Raw genomic sequence first — 15777 nt, forward strand, 5'->3', positions numbered from 1 at the left:
CCTGAAGCAGGAAGAGAGAGCCAATAGCCAGCTCCTCTCAAGAAGATGCAGCCAGCAGTCAGGTGAGATCTTGGCCTTTTGACAGGCTCTCCTGCTAGATGTTTGTCTCACCAGAGTGGTGCATGCTCTAGTTATCTCCCACTTGGACTACTGCAATGCGCTCTATGTGGGGCTACCTTTGAAGGTGACCCAGAAACTGCAACTAATCCAGAATGTGGCAGCTAGACTGGTGACTGGGAGCGGCCGCCGAGACCACATAACACCGGTCTTGAAAGACCTACATTGGCTCCCAGTACGTTTCCGAGCACAATTCAAAGTTTTGGTGTTGACCTTTAAAGCCCTAAACGGCCTCAGTCCAGTATACCCGAAGGAGCATCTCCACCCCCATCGTTCTACCCGGACACTGAGGTCCAGCACCGAGGGCCTTCTGGTGGTTCCCTCACTGCAAGAAGCCAAGTTACAGGGAACCAGACAGAGGGCCTTCTCAGTAGTGGCACCTGCCCTGTAGAACACCCTCCCACCAGATGTCAAAGTGAACAACAACTACCAAACTTTTAGAAGACATCTGAAGGCAGCCCTGTTTAGGGAAGCTTTTAATGTTTAATAGACTATTGGATTTTAGTGTTCTGTTGGGGGCCGCCCAGAGTGGCCGGGGGGGATGATGATGATGATGATGATGATGTTTGGCTCTTCTCCCACCCTGACAGCCATAGATTGCTCCTGGCCATCCAGCCCAACTTTGGATGGTTCGTGGCTGTCCATCCCTGACTCTGATTCCCAAGTCCCAAGAATGGCAAAACAAACTCTGAGTTTGTAGAAATGGCAAAATTGACAGCAATTATTAGCGGCCACTCAAATCAGAGAATAATTAGAGAGTGGGATGGAGCGAAGGAATACATGAAAAAACACGGTTCCGGAATTGAAATATTAATAGAGAATGTGTAAAATGTGCAGGGGTAAGCAAGAAAATAATAATAGAATCAATTGAATAATAATTAAATTATAACAACACAACAAAATGGAAGAAATAAAATATTGAGATCACACATGGGTGAAGGGGAGTGGGGGAACCTATAATATCATTTATAATGTAATTTGTTAATTGCGTTGTATTTACATATAGCGAAGGGAAGCCTAGAGCAATTAGATATATTTTAATTTAGGTAATCTATGTAATAGTCTTATGTCAGAAAATGAATATGGATTTTGAATTTGATGTTTATAATTTTTTTTGTTTTGAAATAATATTTTTTATAAATAAATAAATACATAAATACATAAATACATAAATACATAAATAAATAAGGTCCCATTTGGCTCAGAGCTCAGCTGAATCTGGGACACCACTCTACTTACTGTGGAATCTCCAGTCCTCAGTCACCATGTCTAGCTGATTAGGAAATCAGCTTTTGTTGAGCAGGGGTGGGAAACCAGAGGCCATCGCAATATTACAGGGACTCCAAGCTCCCATCAGCTCCAGCTACTACGGCCGATGGTCAGGAATGATGGATGTTGGAGGCCAGCAACATCTCAAGGGCCACAGGTTCCCGCAACCCTATGCCAGAGCCTTACTTTTTGCCCTCTGACAACTTCTGCCATCCAAATGTGAACAGTTACCCTTTGCCTGTTTGATCCAGCCCAGTGGAATCTTTCCAAGGTGCCAGCAAAGTTATGCATAGAATTAGCAATCCAGAGGCCAAATCTTGACACTGAAATTAACACTCTTTTTGTGAACGCTTTCAAAGCAAAAAGGCATCTTTATTGAATTTTTCTCCATATTTGTTTGCCAATAACTCGCGTTTCAAACCCATGACAACGTTTCCACGTAAACAAGATGGTTCAGACTCATATAATTTTATATATTAAAGTGAAAGCCTAATTAGCCTCCAAGTCAAGCCGATTATGTCTTGTTTGCTGTAATATTCATCCAGATACATAAAATATACTAAGCAGTGTTCCATCTGAATCCTATCAAGCAAAGTTACTGAAGCATGAGGCCTGTGCAGGCACTGAAGCAGAAGACCATGCTATTACATGGATAAATGCTCCAGAGTTACTGAAGCAATGCAAAAACAATCACAGAACATGGCTTTTTGAGGTCTCCCATGCAACTCATTTTTTAAAAATAGAGAAACAGGAAAAAGCCATTCACTACCCAGAGGCCTCTGACTGCCCCCACTGCTAAAGAGGAAAAAGCAATTTTCCTTCTTTAAAAATTAAAAAATAATAATCAAGAAGAAGAGCGACAATTAGAAACAAAAGATGCACAGGGATTTTTCTTTGGTCCAGACCAATCGTTCATGGCATACGGTAATAAACCAAGCCCAGACTATGTGCCGAAAAGCAAGCGCAAAACCCGAGGGCGTGCAAATGAAGCTGAAAAATGAATCATTAATTTCAGCTGACGTTTCCGCTTGCCAGCACATTCAGGCATTTTCGCAAACAATAGAACGGTCTATAGCCTCTCAACCACAATGTAGGAGATGTTAAATTCTATTGAGGGCTTGGCAGGAAGTGCCTAATCCCAAAGGGGTCTTCCTGATACTTTAGGCCCTGCTGAGTGTAGCTCAGTGTTTGATGCAGGGTCTTCTTGGTGTCAGCACCAGTATTAAGTGTGTCACTGACAGGGATCCACCAGCTACTTCCATGAGGTATTTTAGTAGAGGCCTTCCCAACCACTCTTAAGTGAATTATTGGCAAGGCTGCTGATCCGTTTTCAATAATTGCTGTTTGGCTGTTCCATTTGTTGATTCAGCTGTTGCTTTTCAACCTATTGTAATTGATCTTATTTTCAAGTTGCGGTCCATTTTGGGTCATATATATTAAAAATAATAATAACTGGTCTGTACTTTTTATCAGTTAACAAAGCTTAATATTTGCAATTAATGCAAATACTGTACGTGTGCAGTTATTGCTTGAGAGGTGCCTATGAATGAAAACCTTAGTCATCTTTTACTTAAAGACACCACAAAACAAAGCACAACTGCTATAACAAGGTTGGCCAACAGATCAGCTCATCATACAACTATTGTCTGATCATTATAAAAGATATATACACACACACAACCCTCACACACTGCTATACACAGTGCAAAAATGATACTTGTAATCAGTGCTATTTTTCTCGGAAAAGAGGTGCCCAAAACTGACGATGAACGCCTCCCTTGTTCTCTTAATAATGGCACCCACCTGAGTTTCTGCTGAAAAAAAGCCGGGCTTGTAACAGAAAACAAGTGAGAATAGTGACCCCTGGTGGCAAGGACTTGGGCTCTGCTTTGAGCAGCAAAATGCATTGGCAGTGCAATCCTCAAAACAGATGCAGAGAATTTGTGCAGATGACTTTCCAGTAATTCATGAAAATACCCTAAAGGTTGATCACTTCAGTTCTCAGTGCTCTACATGCAATTAAAATGAAAAGCAGCCGAGCAGCAGAGATTGGTCAGTTGCGCTACAAGTGACCAGATTTAATTAAAGCAACCTATCAACACTGCCACAATAAGGGTTTTATTATTATTATTAACAGGAATGATTTAAGTAAGAAGCCATTACCACATATTACCGACAAGCTACCGTTACTGGCCAATGTGCTTGCAATGTGGAGGCACAGTCAACCACAAGTTGAATCACAGTAGCTTTTTTCCTCCAGGGTACCTCCAGATTCATTGCACATTCGTCCTTGAGAGGCTAGGCAAGGTTGGTTGTTTAATGAGCATTCATTCTGATTTGTCTGCAGGGAGGTTAGACGACGTGTCAAAACAAGGGCATTATCCCACATTTTCCAGTGCACCTTCCTGTCACTTTACCTAAAGCAAAAAGTGGATTTGTTGCTCAAGGCCTGCCAATAAACTTTGCAACCTGATTTTTTGGGGACGTGATTGAATGCCACCCCAAAATAATGAAAGTCTGGAAGTGCCCCCAGCTTCATTAGCGATTCGTCTTCTCACCCCAATATTCAAATGGCTGAACAACAACCAGTATTTACAACAGCAGTCTGTCCACAGTGTTTTTAAAGCAAAACATGAAAATGCACATTCGATTTCTCTAATCACCCAAGCAACCTGATCAAACAGGGTTACAATAACTACTCTGAGGTTAATATATTATGTGCCAGGCTTTGCCTAGAGCAAAATATAATTTTTATTTTTAATGTCAAATGGTTAAACAAAAATATCCTCCAGAAGGAGAGGGAGTGCCTGGCAAGACTTTTAGCTTGAAACATTCCTCTGCAATAATCTAGTTTTTTTTAATAAAAAACATATATTTTTAATGATTATTTTCCTTTATGCCTATCTGTCCTGAGGTATTCTCTTCGTTGGAAAAGAAGGGGTTCAGTTGGGCAATGCTGCCCTCATGTGGTAGCATTTTTATATACTATATTTAAAAATGCACACGCTTTTATTCCATTGAAATTCCTTGGTTGTCATTTGCAGAATTCAGTTCTTTTGGACCACAGGACAACTTCTCTATATCTAAAATTTGAAGGGAGTTTTAGCATGTATGAGTTTTAAAGGAAGCAAAATCTGCAAATCTGACTAAAACCATGGCAGCAATGTGAAACCAGAGTAAGTGAGCGACACTGCAAGTTGGTTTGTATTACACAGAATGATGCTAGGAGCTCCTTGTAGGAGCCAAAAGCATCTCTCTCTCTCTCTCTCTCTCTCTCTCTCTCTCTCTCTCTCTCTTTCTCTGCATGGCTATTTTCATTACAAGCCTTGCAAGGTGAGATTTGAAAGGTTTGATGTGCTGCCTGCATCGCAATGACAGAAAATCATTCTGAATTGATTGCTCTGAAAGGCTGAATTACTCCATGTGGTCTTATATTTGATTGTAAAAGGAGAAAAGAGTTTGCTGCAGGGTGGGGCGAGCAACACAGAAGAAACTGCGTGGCTGAAGATAGCTAGAGATTCGCAAAGCATCTGGGTTGAAAAGAAATTATTTAAGAAAGCATGGAGGGTTGCAAAGACAAACGGGAAAGTGGGAGAATCTGCAAATATCAGTGGCCTGGCCCGACCCACCCATGAGGCAAGATGAGGCAGGATTCACAGCTGCAGCAGCTGGACTGACAACGACACTCCATGGAGGCCGGACCTTCCACCTTCTCTGCAGTCCCCACCCCCAATTCTGCTTCTCCAGGGGCTTCTTTGTAAATAGGAGGCACTGCTGTTTTCCTCCCATCCCTAGAGAAGAAATGGTTGGGGCAGCCCTCTGGGGTCTCCTGGACTTTGCCCCACCCACTGTGGTTCTGACAGCAGCCTTTGATTGTGAGCCGAGGCCCCACTCCGCGCTCCGTGATGAAATAAGACACACGGACACATGTATTTTAGGTTAATGGGCTAAAAAGGGCCACAACTTTATTGGTTACAGAATGTGAGTGGTATTGGCTTAGGCCCTGGATCCGAACAGACTATACTTGACTCCTGCCCGCTCTGCAGAGAGTCACACGAGGGTTAACAACCTGTAGGGGGAGCTTGTTGGTGCAAATCAACTGGAAGCTTTCCCCTAGAGTCACCGGAGGGTCGTGCCATGGCCCTAGCCACCACCTGGGCATCGGACAGGAACCACAACCGCTGGATTCCTTTAACGGAATAGCCTTCAAAGGGAGGGGTAGGTGATGGTCACATCCTCTCCTCCGACACACAATGCCATTTCCAATGCCTAACCACAAAACCTTACAAAGTTGTGATTTGCTATGAGGTAGGTGAAAAACCAGGACGCGGGTGGCGCTGTGGGTTAAACCACAGAGCCTAGGACTTGCCAATCAGAAGGTCGGTGGTTCAAGTCCCCGCGATGGAGTGAGCTCCCGTTGCTCAGTCCCTGCTCCTGCCAACCTAGCAGTTCGAAAGCACGTCAAAGTACAAGTAGATAAATAGGTACCACTTCAGCGGGAAGGTAAACGGCGTTTCCGTGCACTGCTCTGGTTTGCCAAAAGCGGTTTAGTCATGCTGGCCACATGACCCGGAAGCTGTACGCCGGCTCCCTTGGCTAATAAAGCGAGATGAGTGCTGCAACCCCACAGTCGGTCATGACTGGACCTAGTGGTCAGGGGTCCCTTTACCTTTGCCTTTAGGCAAAAAACCAAATGGCTGGAGCCAATCTGCCAAGTGGAACAAATTCGTACCAGGCCCCTTGGGCAACTAAGGCGACCAACCGAGGTCCATAGCAAGGTCAGGTGCTGAAGCAAAGCCTAAAGGGTGGGTGGGTGATCTGAGGAAGCCAGGAACAAGGAGTAGCTCGTAGGGCCTGAGGCCGTTTGAAATGGCTAAACCATGCCCACCAGCCCGCCGGATTGGCTCGCTGGAGTGCGTGACGCGGGCCCAGGACTCCAATGACGCAGGGCCCCCGCAGACATGGGGAGCGATTCCCACTCACAACACCTCCCCTCCGGGAAGAGGAGAGGCTTTCCCACTTTCCCACAAACTGTTGATTTGCCCCCTTGTTCCCAGTGTAGGTCTTCACCCACTTATCCCTTCTTTCCTGGCTGGGTGGGGGTGCCATTTTGTGGTTTGCCTCAGCTGCCAAAATATCTTGAGCAGGCCTTGCCAATGAACGAAGGATCCATATTGGATTGGGCATCTGTATTTTGAAAGGAGTGGCACCTCTGTGTGCAGTGTGTGTATTTGGGTAAGGAAAGAGCCTTCATGAGGAAGGAAAAAACCTGTCCATTTATTTCCCACCCCACCCCGCAAAAAAAAAGTGCACTGCATAGTACTGGAGAGGACAAAATGCAGTTTAAAAAAGAAAAAAGAAAAATTGCCATTTAAAAAACTTTCTGCTCTGAAACATGAAGGCATTTAGATTCAGAATTATGTCTGTATTGATAATTTTAGTAGGGATAAAAAAATTGCAAGGAGAGAAAAATTGGGAACAGCCCTGCCTTTAGTTTCTTTGTTCACTCAGGTAAGATTGCCAACTGGTATTTTGTAGTGATTGCTATCTACCATCTAACAAGTTTTCTAAAGAACATATGCAAGAGGGGAGAGGGACAGAACTACAGGCAAGTTAAATCTGCATTCACTGTAGATCAAGATGCCAATCCTCACTCACCCCAACCCACCCAGGGTGTGTTTGTATGTGTGTGTATGTACATGGGATGAGATAGAGGAAAGATAATCGCCCTCTTTCTCTCACACACCTCTCCATCCATCCATCTGTGCGCACATTGTGAACGGATGAGCAGGACATGTGGAAATATGGTTTGTGGAGGATGAACCGATTCACAGGGACTCCTCCACCTCCAATCCATCCACACAGCTGAGCAGTGAGGAAACAGCTGAGTGTTGGGGAAGGAGGGCTGTGGCAGATTCATGTTATGGCGCAGAAGGGTGGGGTGCTGTTGCCCTCAAGCGGGACTGCTGAGAGGAACCAAGCCACCTGCCAGGTGCTGGCAAAGCTTCTTCAGATTTGTAATAGAGGGAGACCCTCCGCCATCTTATACTTAAAGAAACAAGCACCCTCCTAATTCTCTTGCCCACCCCTCTCAGAAGTCACTGAGCATCCATACACAGAGATACAACTTTGTCGGGGGAGGGGGGAAATATACGGTCCTGTAAAAGTGAAATGAATCCTAATTCATTATTTAAATGAATGAATGAATAAGTGAAAAGTCATACACTTAGAATGAATGAATTTTTAGCTCAGGAATTTGTTCTGAGCACCAGAAGTAGACTGAACTCATAGCCCTATACCAAATAAATAAATAAATAAATAAATAAATAAATAAATAAATAAATAAATCCACTCCTGATTAATATCCTCCAGCTTCTTCTTCTTCTTCTTCTTCTGTGGTGGGGAGGTCATCTGTTGTCATCATGGTTAAACAATTAGGAGCCAGAAACCAATGCCAATATACTTCAAATCACCTAGAGTCCCACCAGGAAATTCTAGTTGAGATTCTGCTCACCTCTGACTTACAGAACAGAGTTTCACATGGTTTAATTAGGCATGCTTACTAAGATGGCAATCCTAGACTGGAGCAAGTCCCATTGAACGCTTAAGAGGACTTAACTTCTGCGTGGGCAAAAACATAGGATCGCAATGTTTGCAACTACCTAACAGAACCATATTAGAAAGACTTCAAAAATGACATTTTCAATAAAGAGAGTGCTCATTCATGTTTTATAGAGCATTTTAATTCTAAGACATTTTGGTGCGGCATATTTTGGCTCATAAAAACTATTGGCATGTGTTTAAAGGCCAGCTACCAAAGCACTTTGCTAGCAGATCAATTATCTAAGGCGGCCAAAACACAAAGATCATTGGCTTTAAAAACAGCATAGTATGTGTTAACATTTCAGAAGCTAAAGACAGTAAGTGACAGACAATGGTATTTAAGTGCTAAATGCATAAAAATAAATCTTATGTACATAATTTATGAGAAACAAAATCATATAAAGATTTTCCATCGAAAATAAATATACATGTGTATGGTAACATGGTCACTAAATAAATAAAGGCTACTTTTGCAGTTAAGACTACATACGCTACAAGTACTCAATAAATCAAGAAAATTAGCTGTACAAAGTGGCTGAGCTCTGCTAACCAAACATATGGGCACAAACATATTCAGGACTGACATGTCCCAGTCCAGTGTCCCACATTGTGCAATGAGTTGCTGTGATTGGAGGAAAAGACCTCTTTGCACTCCAGCAGGGATGGGGGAACCCGCATCCTCCGGGGTTATTGGACTCCCAACTCCCATCGGCCCCAGCCAGCAAGGGCAACAGTCAGGGATGGAAAGAGTGGTAGTCCAGCAACATCTGGAGGGACACAGATTCTGCAATCCTGTACTACTTTTCATGGCATGAATGGAACCGCTCTTTCCATTGAAATAGACAGGGACTTCTTGGCATGTGGCAGGATTCGTATTTGCACCGCTCCAATCTATAAAGGATGATTTGCTAGGAAGTTGGCAACTTCAGAAATAGAAACTAAAGTTGCAAAAGTGCAATCATGCTGGTTTAAACTGCTGGCTGTTGTCGAGGTAACAAAACCAGTACTTGTGTTTGGCGGCCCCTGCTACTGCAAAGGGATTTCCAAGACTTGCATAAGCCCTGATGCTGAGTAGTTTATACTTATTTTAACACTTCAATTTTTGTTTGCATATCAGACTTGTAACCCATAACCGTGAATGCTTCAAGATTACTGCCACTGGTGCTTTAAAATAACACCTAGAAATCTTTAAAATAAATCAACCTGCGAAAACTGGAAATTCTGGGCTAGATTGTTAGGATTTGAGTATAAATGTATGTATAAAAGGAGAACATGCAAATCGCTTACGGTGCCCTACTCAGCACAGATTTGCATCCAAGTTGGCTGAATTACAAACATTTGTATTTCCATTTCACCCCAATTTTAAATATTTCCACTGATACGTCTGCTTTGAAGTATAAGAGTTTTGGTGGTATTTAAGGGTCCCCAACTCTCTGTTTGCAGTTTTTCCTTGGATACATTGCTTACACCAAGATGGAGCACCTGTCGCCCTCCAAAGGTTGCAATCTTTGGCTACTGACTGTGCTGGCTGTGGCTGAAGGGAACAGAAGTCCAACAGCATCCCAAGGGCCACAGATTAGCTACTCCTGAGCTACAAGTAAAGCAATGCACTCACCCACCCCTCACAACCCAGGCAGTTCTATTGAAACTTGCAGAATTTAGACTAGTTTTCTAGGTTGCTGTAAGTTTCACAGACATGAACAGCTAACAAATGCTTCAATTGCAAACAGTTTCCTCACTATGATAAAGCATGGGAAAGCAAAATAAAATCTATACATCTATAAAAATAGACTAGTTTTTATAAATTAGTTATAAGGAAAAAGATATGAACCTATAAATGCAATAAAATATTTAACATGTATATAAAAGAGCCCAAGTTTCTTAGTTCAGTCAACGAACTTTTGCATGTACAAATCTCCACCAACATCCCGTTCCACAGGTCAGGAAAAAGCCCTTGCTCCAGGTAGTAGTTATCAGTAACAGAGATCAGAATCAACCCTCTAATTTTGTATGTAAGAGCTTTTGTTCTCCATTGTTTTATCTTTTGGGGGCCTTTCCCTTTCTTTCCCTTTAGATTGTTTGAACTCAGGCTCACTGCAAAGTTAACCATTTCCAGATGGGCTGCAGAGGCTTGGATCAGCTGTTTGCCTAAGCGAAGTACAGACTACGTAGGGTGCAGCCTGTGAAAGCTGCTGATCTAAATCAGTTAGCATTAGAGCTCATTATTTTGAAGGTGGGAAGAAAACACCCATGTTTAACTCCACTGCATTATGAGAATACTGGCATGTGGGGAGCAGGTCTTTCAACAAAGGGCACATGACAGACAGTTCTCACCAGGGTCATGAGCCTGTGCTTGGGCTATACCTCTTGAGATGTGGGATGCACACAAATTAACTCTCTTCAATAACAAAAATTGGACTATATCCATTGTTAGTCCTCACAGTAGTCATTGAAACTGACAGGCATGACTAACTTTCACCCATGAATTTCAGGGGCTCCACTCTGAGTAGAACTTAGTTGAATTTTCTCCACTCAGAAAACAAGGTGCCTGAGGGGAAAAGAGGTTCTAGCTTAGCTGTCTTCAAAACCTGCTTAATTTACATTTTACTGCACACACATCCCCTCCAACTGGGAGCACTCCGAAGCTGTACAGCCCAGACACGGGTTTATCACCACAGTGACAGCTAAGACACATTTCATTTATCCTGGTCAACTGACATGTATGGCTTCTAAAAGGAGAATCAAGCTTGAATGGTTAATTCTTCCCCAAAGTTCCTAAATGACGTCAGGGATGCATGATTAGTTTAGCTTTTGACACAGCCACATTTTCCTTTCCAATGCAGGCTCATTTGCCTAGAGGTTGACTGCCGCCATGTTTCCTTGAGAACCCAATGCAGCACAGAATGCAGGAGGAAGTTAAGAACTGCAGAACTCCACTCAAAATAGGCATGGAGCAAGTTTCAGGTCGGGGATGAAATTTCACGAACAGCAGCAAATGTCTCCCAGGAGGTCAGAGAATGAGCTTACATATTTACATGTATATTTCAAGTAAGGAGGATGCCTTGCTTCAACATTTCTTGGGCAGGTTGTCTTTAAAAGGCACAGGTGGTTTGCAGCTGGTTCTTGCACACAGGAACCAATGTCCCAGGAGTGTCTGGCTCAGCTTCTGGACTGAAGGTCCCAGACTCCCTGGCTTGGTTTTGCTCAACAAGCTTCCAAAGCACCTGAAGCTGCTGAATAGATGTGGCAACTCAAGAGTAATGGTTCTCAGGTTCTTCTCTACAGAACACTCTATGCCTAAATCCTTCATTACTCCTTTTCTGCCCCAGCCACAGGAATCTGTTTCTTTGGGGCAAAAAGAGGGCTGGATTGTCTCTAAACACCACAGCAGTTTTTGGTGAGAGACGGCTTCTTTAATGATGTCCCAGTCAGGTTTGTCACAGACTTGTCCTCCTCTTTGTCACTCCTTTTTCGCACTTCTCTGAAAAATAATAGTTTGGTATGATTACTAGCAGACCTGACTACAACCCAAAACCTGCATACTCAACCGAGCCAAGTTTGAGTCTGCTAGTTGCCTTTCACATGCCATGGATTCACTATCAGCCAGGATTTTCTCTTCGCCTCTCTCCCCTTGTTGTTTACTATCTAGCCTCATAAAAAGTTCTCCAACTTGCACACTATTTTGTGACATTCTGGTTGGCCTAATACAAGGTACTGCTCTAACATGTAGTTGGGTTACCTTTACTTTCTGCAGTCCTGTGAATGGCTTGCTATATTGGGTCCTACTTGCTCTTGGTAATATAGGAAGCAGGCTTACACCAGGTCAGACTATTTATCCATCTAGCCTGGCAATGTTTGCTCCAGAGATAGGGAAACCCTTTGCCCCTGATCATTGGCCATGTCCTGCAACATCTGGAGGAACCACAAATGCCCCATTCATGTTCCCCATTCATTCCCTGTTCAGCTCTCACGGTCTCAGAGAGAGATGAGCCTCTCTCAATACCTGCTACCTGAGATACTTTCAACAAGAGAACTCAAAAGATTGAATCTGGGACATTCCATGCACAATGGCCCTTGCCGCAGATCTATGGTCCTTCACCATGTAAAAGTAGAGAAATTAAGATGCAGTGCTATAATCTACATGCTCAAGAGGTTGTGGCAGAGGTAACCAATGTTGTGCCTCACAGATCTTGCTGGTACAGTGGTACCTCGGGTTAAGTACTTAATTCGTTCCGGAGGTCTGTTCTTAACCTGAAACTGTTCTTAACCTGAAGCACCACTTTAGCTAATGGGGCCTCCTGCTGCCGCTGCGCCGCTGGAGCCCAATTTCTGTTCTCATCCTGAAGCAAAGTTCTTAACCCGAGGTACTATTTCTGGGTTAGCGGAGTCTATAACCTGAAGCGTATGTAACCTGAAGCGTATGTAACCCGAAGTACCACTGTATTCCAATTCTAATCATGGCTGACATTGGCCATGCTGACTGGAGCTGATGGGAGTTGGTCCAACAATATCTGGAGGATTCCTTCTCGGCTTCCCCTGGAAACATTATTGGAGCAAGCAAATTATTTTCTTCAGTTTGGAAGCAGTCAGGAAAGATCACCACTAAAGCACCTATAGAGTTTTGGAGTATGTTTGTTCATGGTCCGCAACCTCTCTCAGATATAACCCCCAGAAAACAGGTTTCCCACTCTAGGATGAACAAAATGGTTAAAATCTCCATTTTGTCATAAAGAGGAGAACATTTCAGGTCTCGAATAATTCATTTAGTAGTCTGAAAATTAGAACTAAGAGGTCTGTTTTCCATCAACTGTTTGGGTTATATAATTGCTCTGTACTTGCTCCCTGGAAATCTCTAATGCACTGCACTGTTTAAAGGGTAGCGCCTGAAAATTCCTGGAAATGAATCATACCACAAGGCAACAATTAACTTTGAATTGATACTTCCAGATAAGTGGATTGTTACACCTCTGCTGCACCTGTTGCCATTGGAAGATAAGGGTTTTTTCTCTGTGCTCCGAATGAACAATCAGCTTTGCCTCTTTCCAGGAATCCCATACTTATTTTTATTTATTCAAGAAGGGCTTTTGAAAACAAAACAGCTTGCCATAAAATGTAGAAAAATGATTCCAGAAATCACCTAATTTTTTCATATGGAAGGCCATATATTTCAAGCAGCATAGGGACAAATAATTTATGTTTGGGTACTGAAACAAACAGCATTTGTTACCATTTGGAATACAATTATTAAGAGGCTTAGGGTACAGTGTGTTCCTTTGCTTAAGGTTTCAAAAGCCCTTTGAGGCTGCTTCCTAAGTTACAAAGTTCCTGCACAGAAAGCAATTCCACACAAGAATGCATGAGAAAACAGTGTATCGCTCAGCACATGAAACAAGAGCACACAGGTATTTCGCACTTGACGTCCTCCTGGGAAGCAGCTCTCCGGGAGACGCCATCGCATGGAATGCAAGGTTCATGTTCATTTTACACAGAAAGAACATCTGTGCAGATTTTTATGTTTTTAAGACGTGAAATGCCATTTAGCAGATCTGACTCCCCTCGCCAAAAAAGAGAAACAGTGCAAATGGGGTTAAGAAAAAGTAATTCATATCTTTCAACCTACCGAGCAAGATGAAGTACGGCCTCCACAATATTAGATCCATCTTTAGCACTTGTTTCACAGAACAATGCACTGTAGGTCTAGGTGGAAAAACAAAAGCAGAAGAGGCTTATGCACATAGGCATGGAAGTTTTCCTTCCAACAAATTCATTAAAAGGCATCAGAACACCGGAGAAGAAGCTAAACTACAGGAGGTGCAGTTCACTCGCCAGTTGTTTCTGCATGCTTTGAGGTACCTATTTGAATAAAGGCTGCCAAAACATCAGCCAGCGACAAACCATAAATTTTCAGCAAGTTTCAAACTAAGCACTTATTAAGTGTCATCCAATACCAATGTTTTTAAGTGAATTACAATCTCAGTTCTTTATGACTTGACTCTCATAAATCTAAGATCTGACACTATCATTTTAATACATTCATCCAATCCTCCACTTCCCACTGCCAAGTCTTTCTCGATTGTGAGCGATGGGTTCTGTAGTTCTTACCATGGCCAGCTTCTCTCCATAGTTTATCGGCACACATTTCTGACCTTGCTCAGCAAGCACCTGGCGAAGATCGGCTTTGTTTCCTACCATCATGATTGGAATGTTTTCATGAGTTGCATCCTGCAAGAACACAGTTTGTTTTCGGTTTTAGGGGTTGCTGGAGCTTGAGACACTAAGCTCCAATTAAACATTTAAACTTCTGCTGTCAAAAAGTACAAGGTCAAATTTTAATGGACGTCAGTTAGATTATACAGGCACATTTGTCAAGCTATATTGAATACGGTAGCCACACTGAAATGGAATTATCTGATTATAACATTTAAAAACAAAGGGAGTTTCCCTTTGGAATGCCCTTCCAGCAGATGTCAAAGCGATAAACAACTACCTGACATTCAGAAGACATCTTAAGGCAGCCCTGTTCAGGGAAGTTTTTAACGTGTGATTTTACTGTATTTTTGGTTTTTATGGAAGCCGCCCAGAGTGGCTGGGAAGGCCCAGCCAGATGGGCGGGACATAAATAATAAATTATTATTATTATTATTATTATTATTATTATTATTATTATTTAAAAAACAGAAAAGAACATCCCACCTTGAACCCTCCGGGTCAATGTTTTATTTAGCCTTTATTAATGAAAGCAAGTGCTTGCCCTAGACTGGTCAAGTCAGTACATTAATTGGCTGTTTATCCACGGAAGCGAAAGACATTTCCTGTGACTCACAATGGCTCAAAGCAATGCTTGCAGTTACCTGTGTACCAAATCCCTCTTACAACCTAAACCAGGGGTGAGGAACCATGCCCACTTGTCCCACTCCTGGTGTCAGGTGTGATTTGAGGTGGGAGCAGGTGTGGCCACAGCTATGAAGGAACTGATGGCACTGACAGGGATCCCTACTGGGGTCAGTTGAGCATGTTTGCTTTCTCCATTTGGGAGAAGCAGTTTGAATCCCAACCACTTGCTCTACAATGGAGCTTTACCCCCCTCTGCAGACATCTGCAGAGGAGAAAATGCTGCATCTGGAGAAAGTATCTTAGCTACTTCTTCCAGACTTCAAAGGGGCTCCCTGAAATTGCCAATCAGCTTATTGGCTGTTCCAGTGACCTCCTTTGAATTTGGTCAGGTGTCAAGTCTCACAGATAAATACAGCACTCCAGAAGAAGCTCACTGGATTTAAGTGGGAATCTTGGAAGCATGCTCCACAGGTTTCACATGGCCAAAATCCTTACCGCAATCATATCCACCCATTCTCGTACATTCAGGAAACTCTTCTCACAGGTCACGTCGTATAGCAGAAGTACCCCATCTGCTCTTCTGAAGTACGATTTAGCAATACTTCGGAACCTTTTAAGAGAAAGTTACATTTAAAGCCACACTAGGTTTTACCACACTAATAATAACTCTTTTGTTGTTATTTTTTCCAGTCTGATCTGCACACAAGTTCAATGAACTCAGTAGACCAGACCCAGAGACCTGAATCCATTTGTTGTGCAGGCAGGAGAAATATTGGCTCTCATGAGGAAGTCCAATCTGTGGCCAAGTCTTCTAAGATAAGAACCTGCCTCCAAGGAAACAGAAAGGAAAACACCCCAGTGTCTGGACCCCTGAATGCTGATGGGTCGCAAGAATTCAGTTTGTATACTATTAGCATCACCATTACTGACCTAGTGCAAGATGTACAAACTTTT

The 15777-nt window shown here is 42.9% G+C and overlaps 1 protein-coding gene across 2 annotated transcripts in view; it reads right to left on the reverse strand.

Annotated features, from left to right (window-relative positions):
- Positions 1–8107: 8107 nt before the first annotated feature.
- RASEF (RAS and EF-hand domain containing) overlaps positions 8108–15777 on the reverse strand; it is a 39438-nt gene continuing 31768 nt past the window's right edge. For both annotated transcript variants that reach the window (XM_079996078.1, XM_079996077.1), the window contains 4 exons: positions 15319–15433; positions 14092–14211; positions 13610–13686; positions 8108–11470 (listed from right to left, as the gene is read on the reverse strand). In XM_079996078.1, coding sequence (XP_079852204.1) covers positions 11365–11470; positions 13610–13686; positions 14092–14211; positions 15319–15433 — 418 coding nt within the window. In that variant the 3' untranslated portion in view covers positions 8108–11364. The remainder of the gene's footprint in view (positions 11471–13609; positions 13687–14091; positions 14212–15318; positions 15434–15777) is intronic.

Source organism: Podarcis cretensis (genome assembly GCF_951804945.1).
Source record: "Podarcis cretensis genome assembly, chromosome: 11".
Lineage (NCBI taxonomy): Eukaryota > Metazoa > Chordata > Lepidosauria > Squamata > Lacertidae > Podarcis > Podarcis cretensis.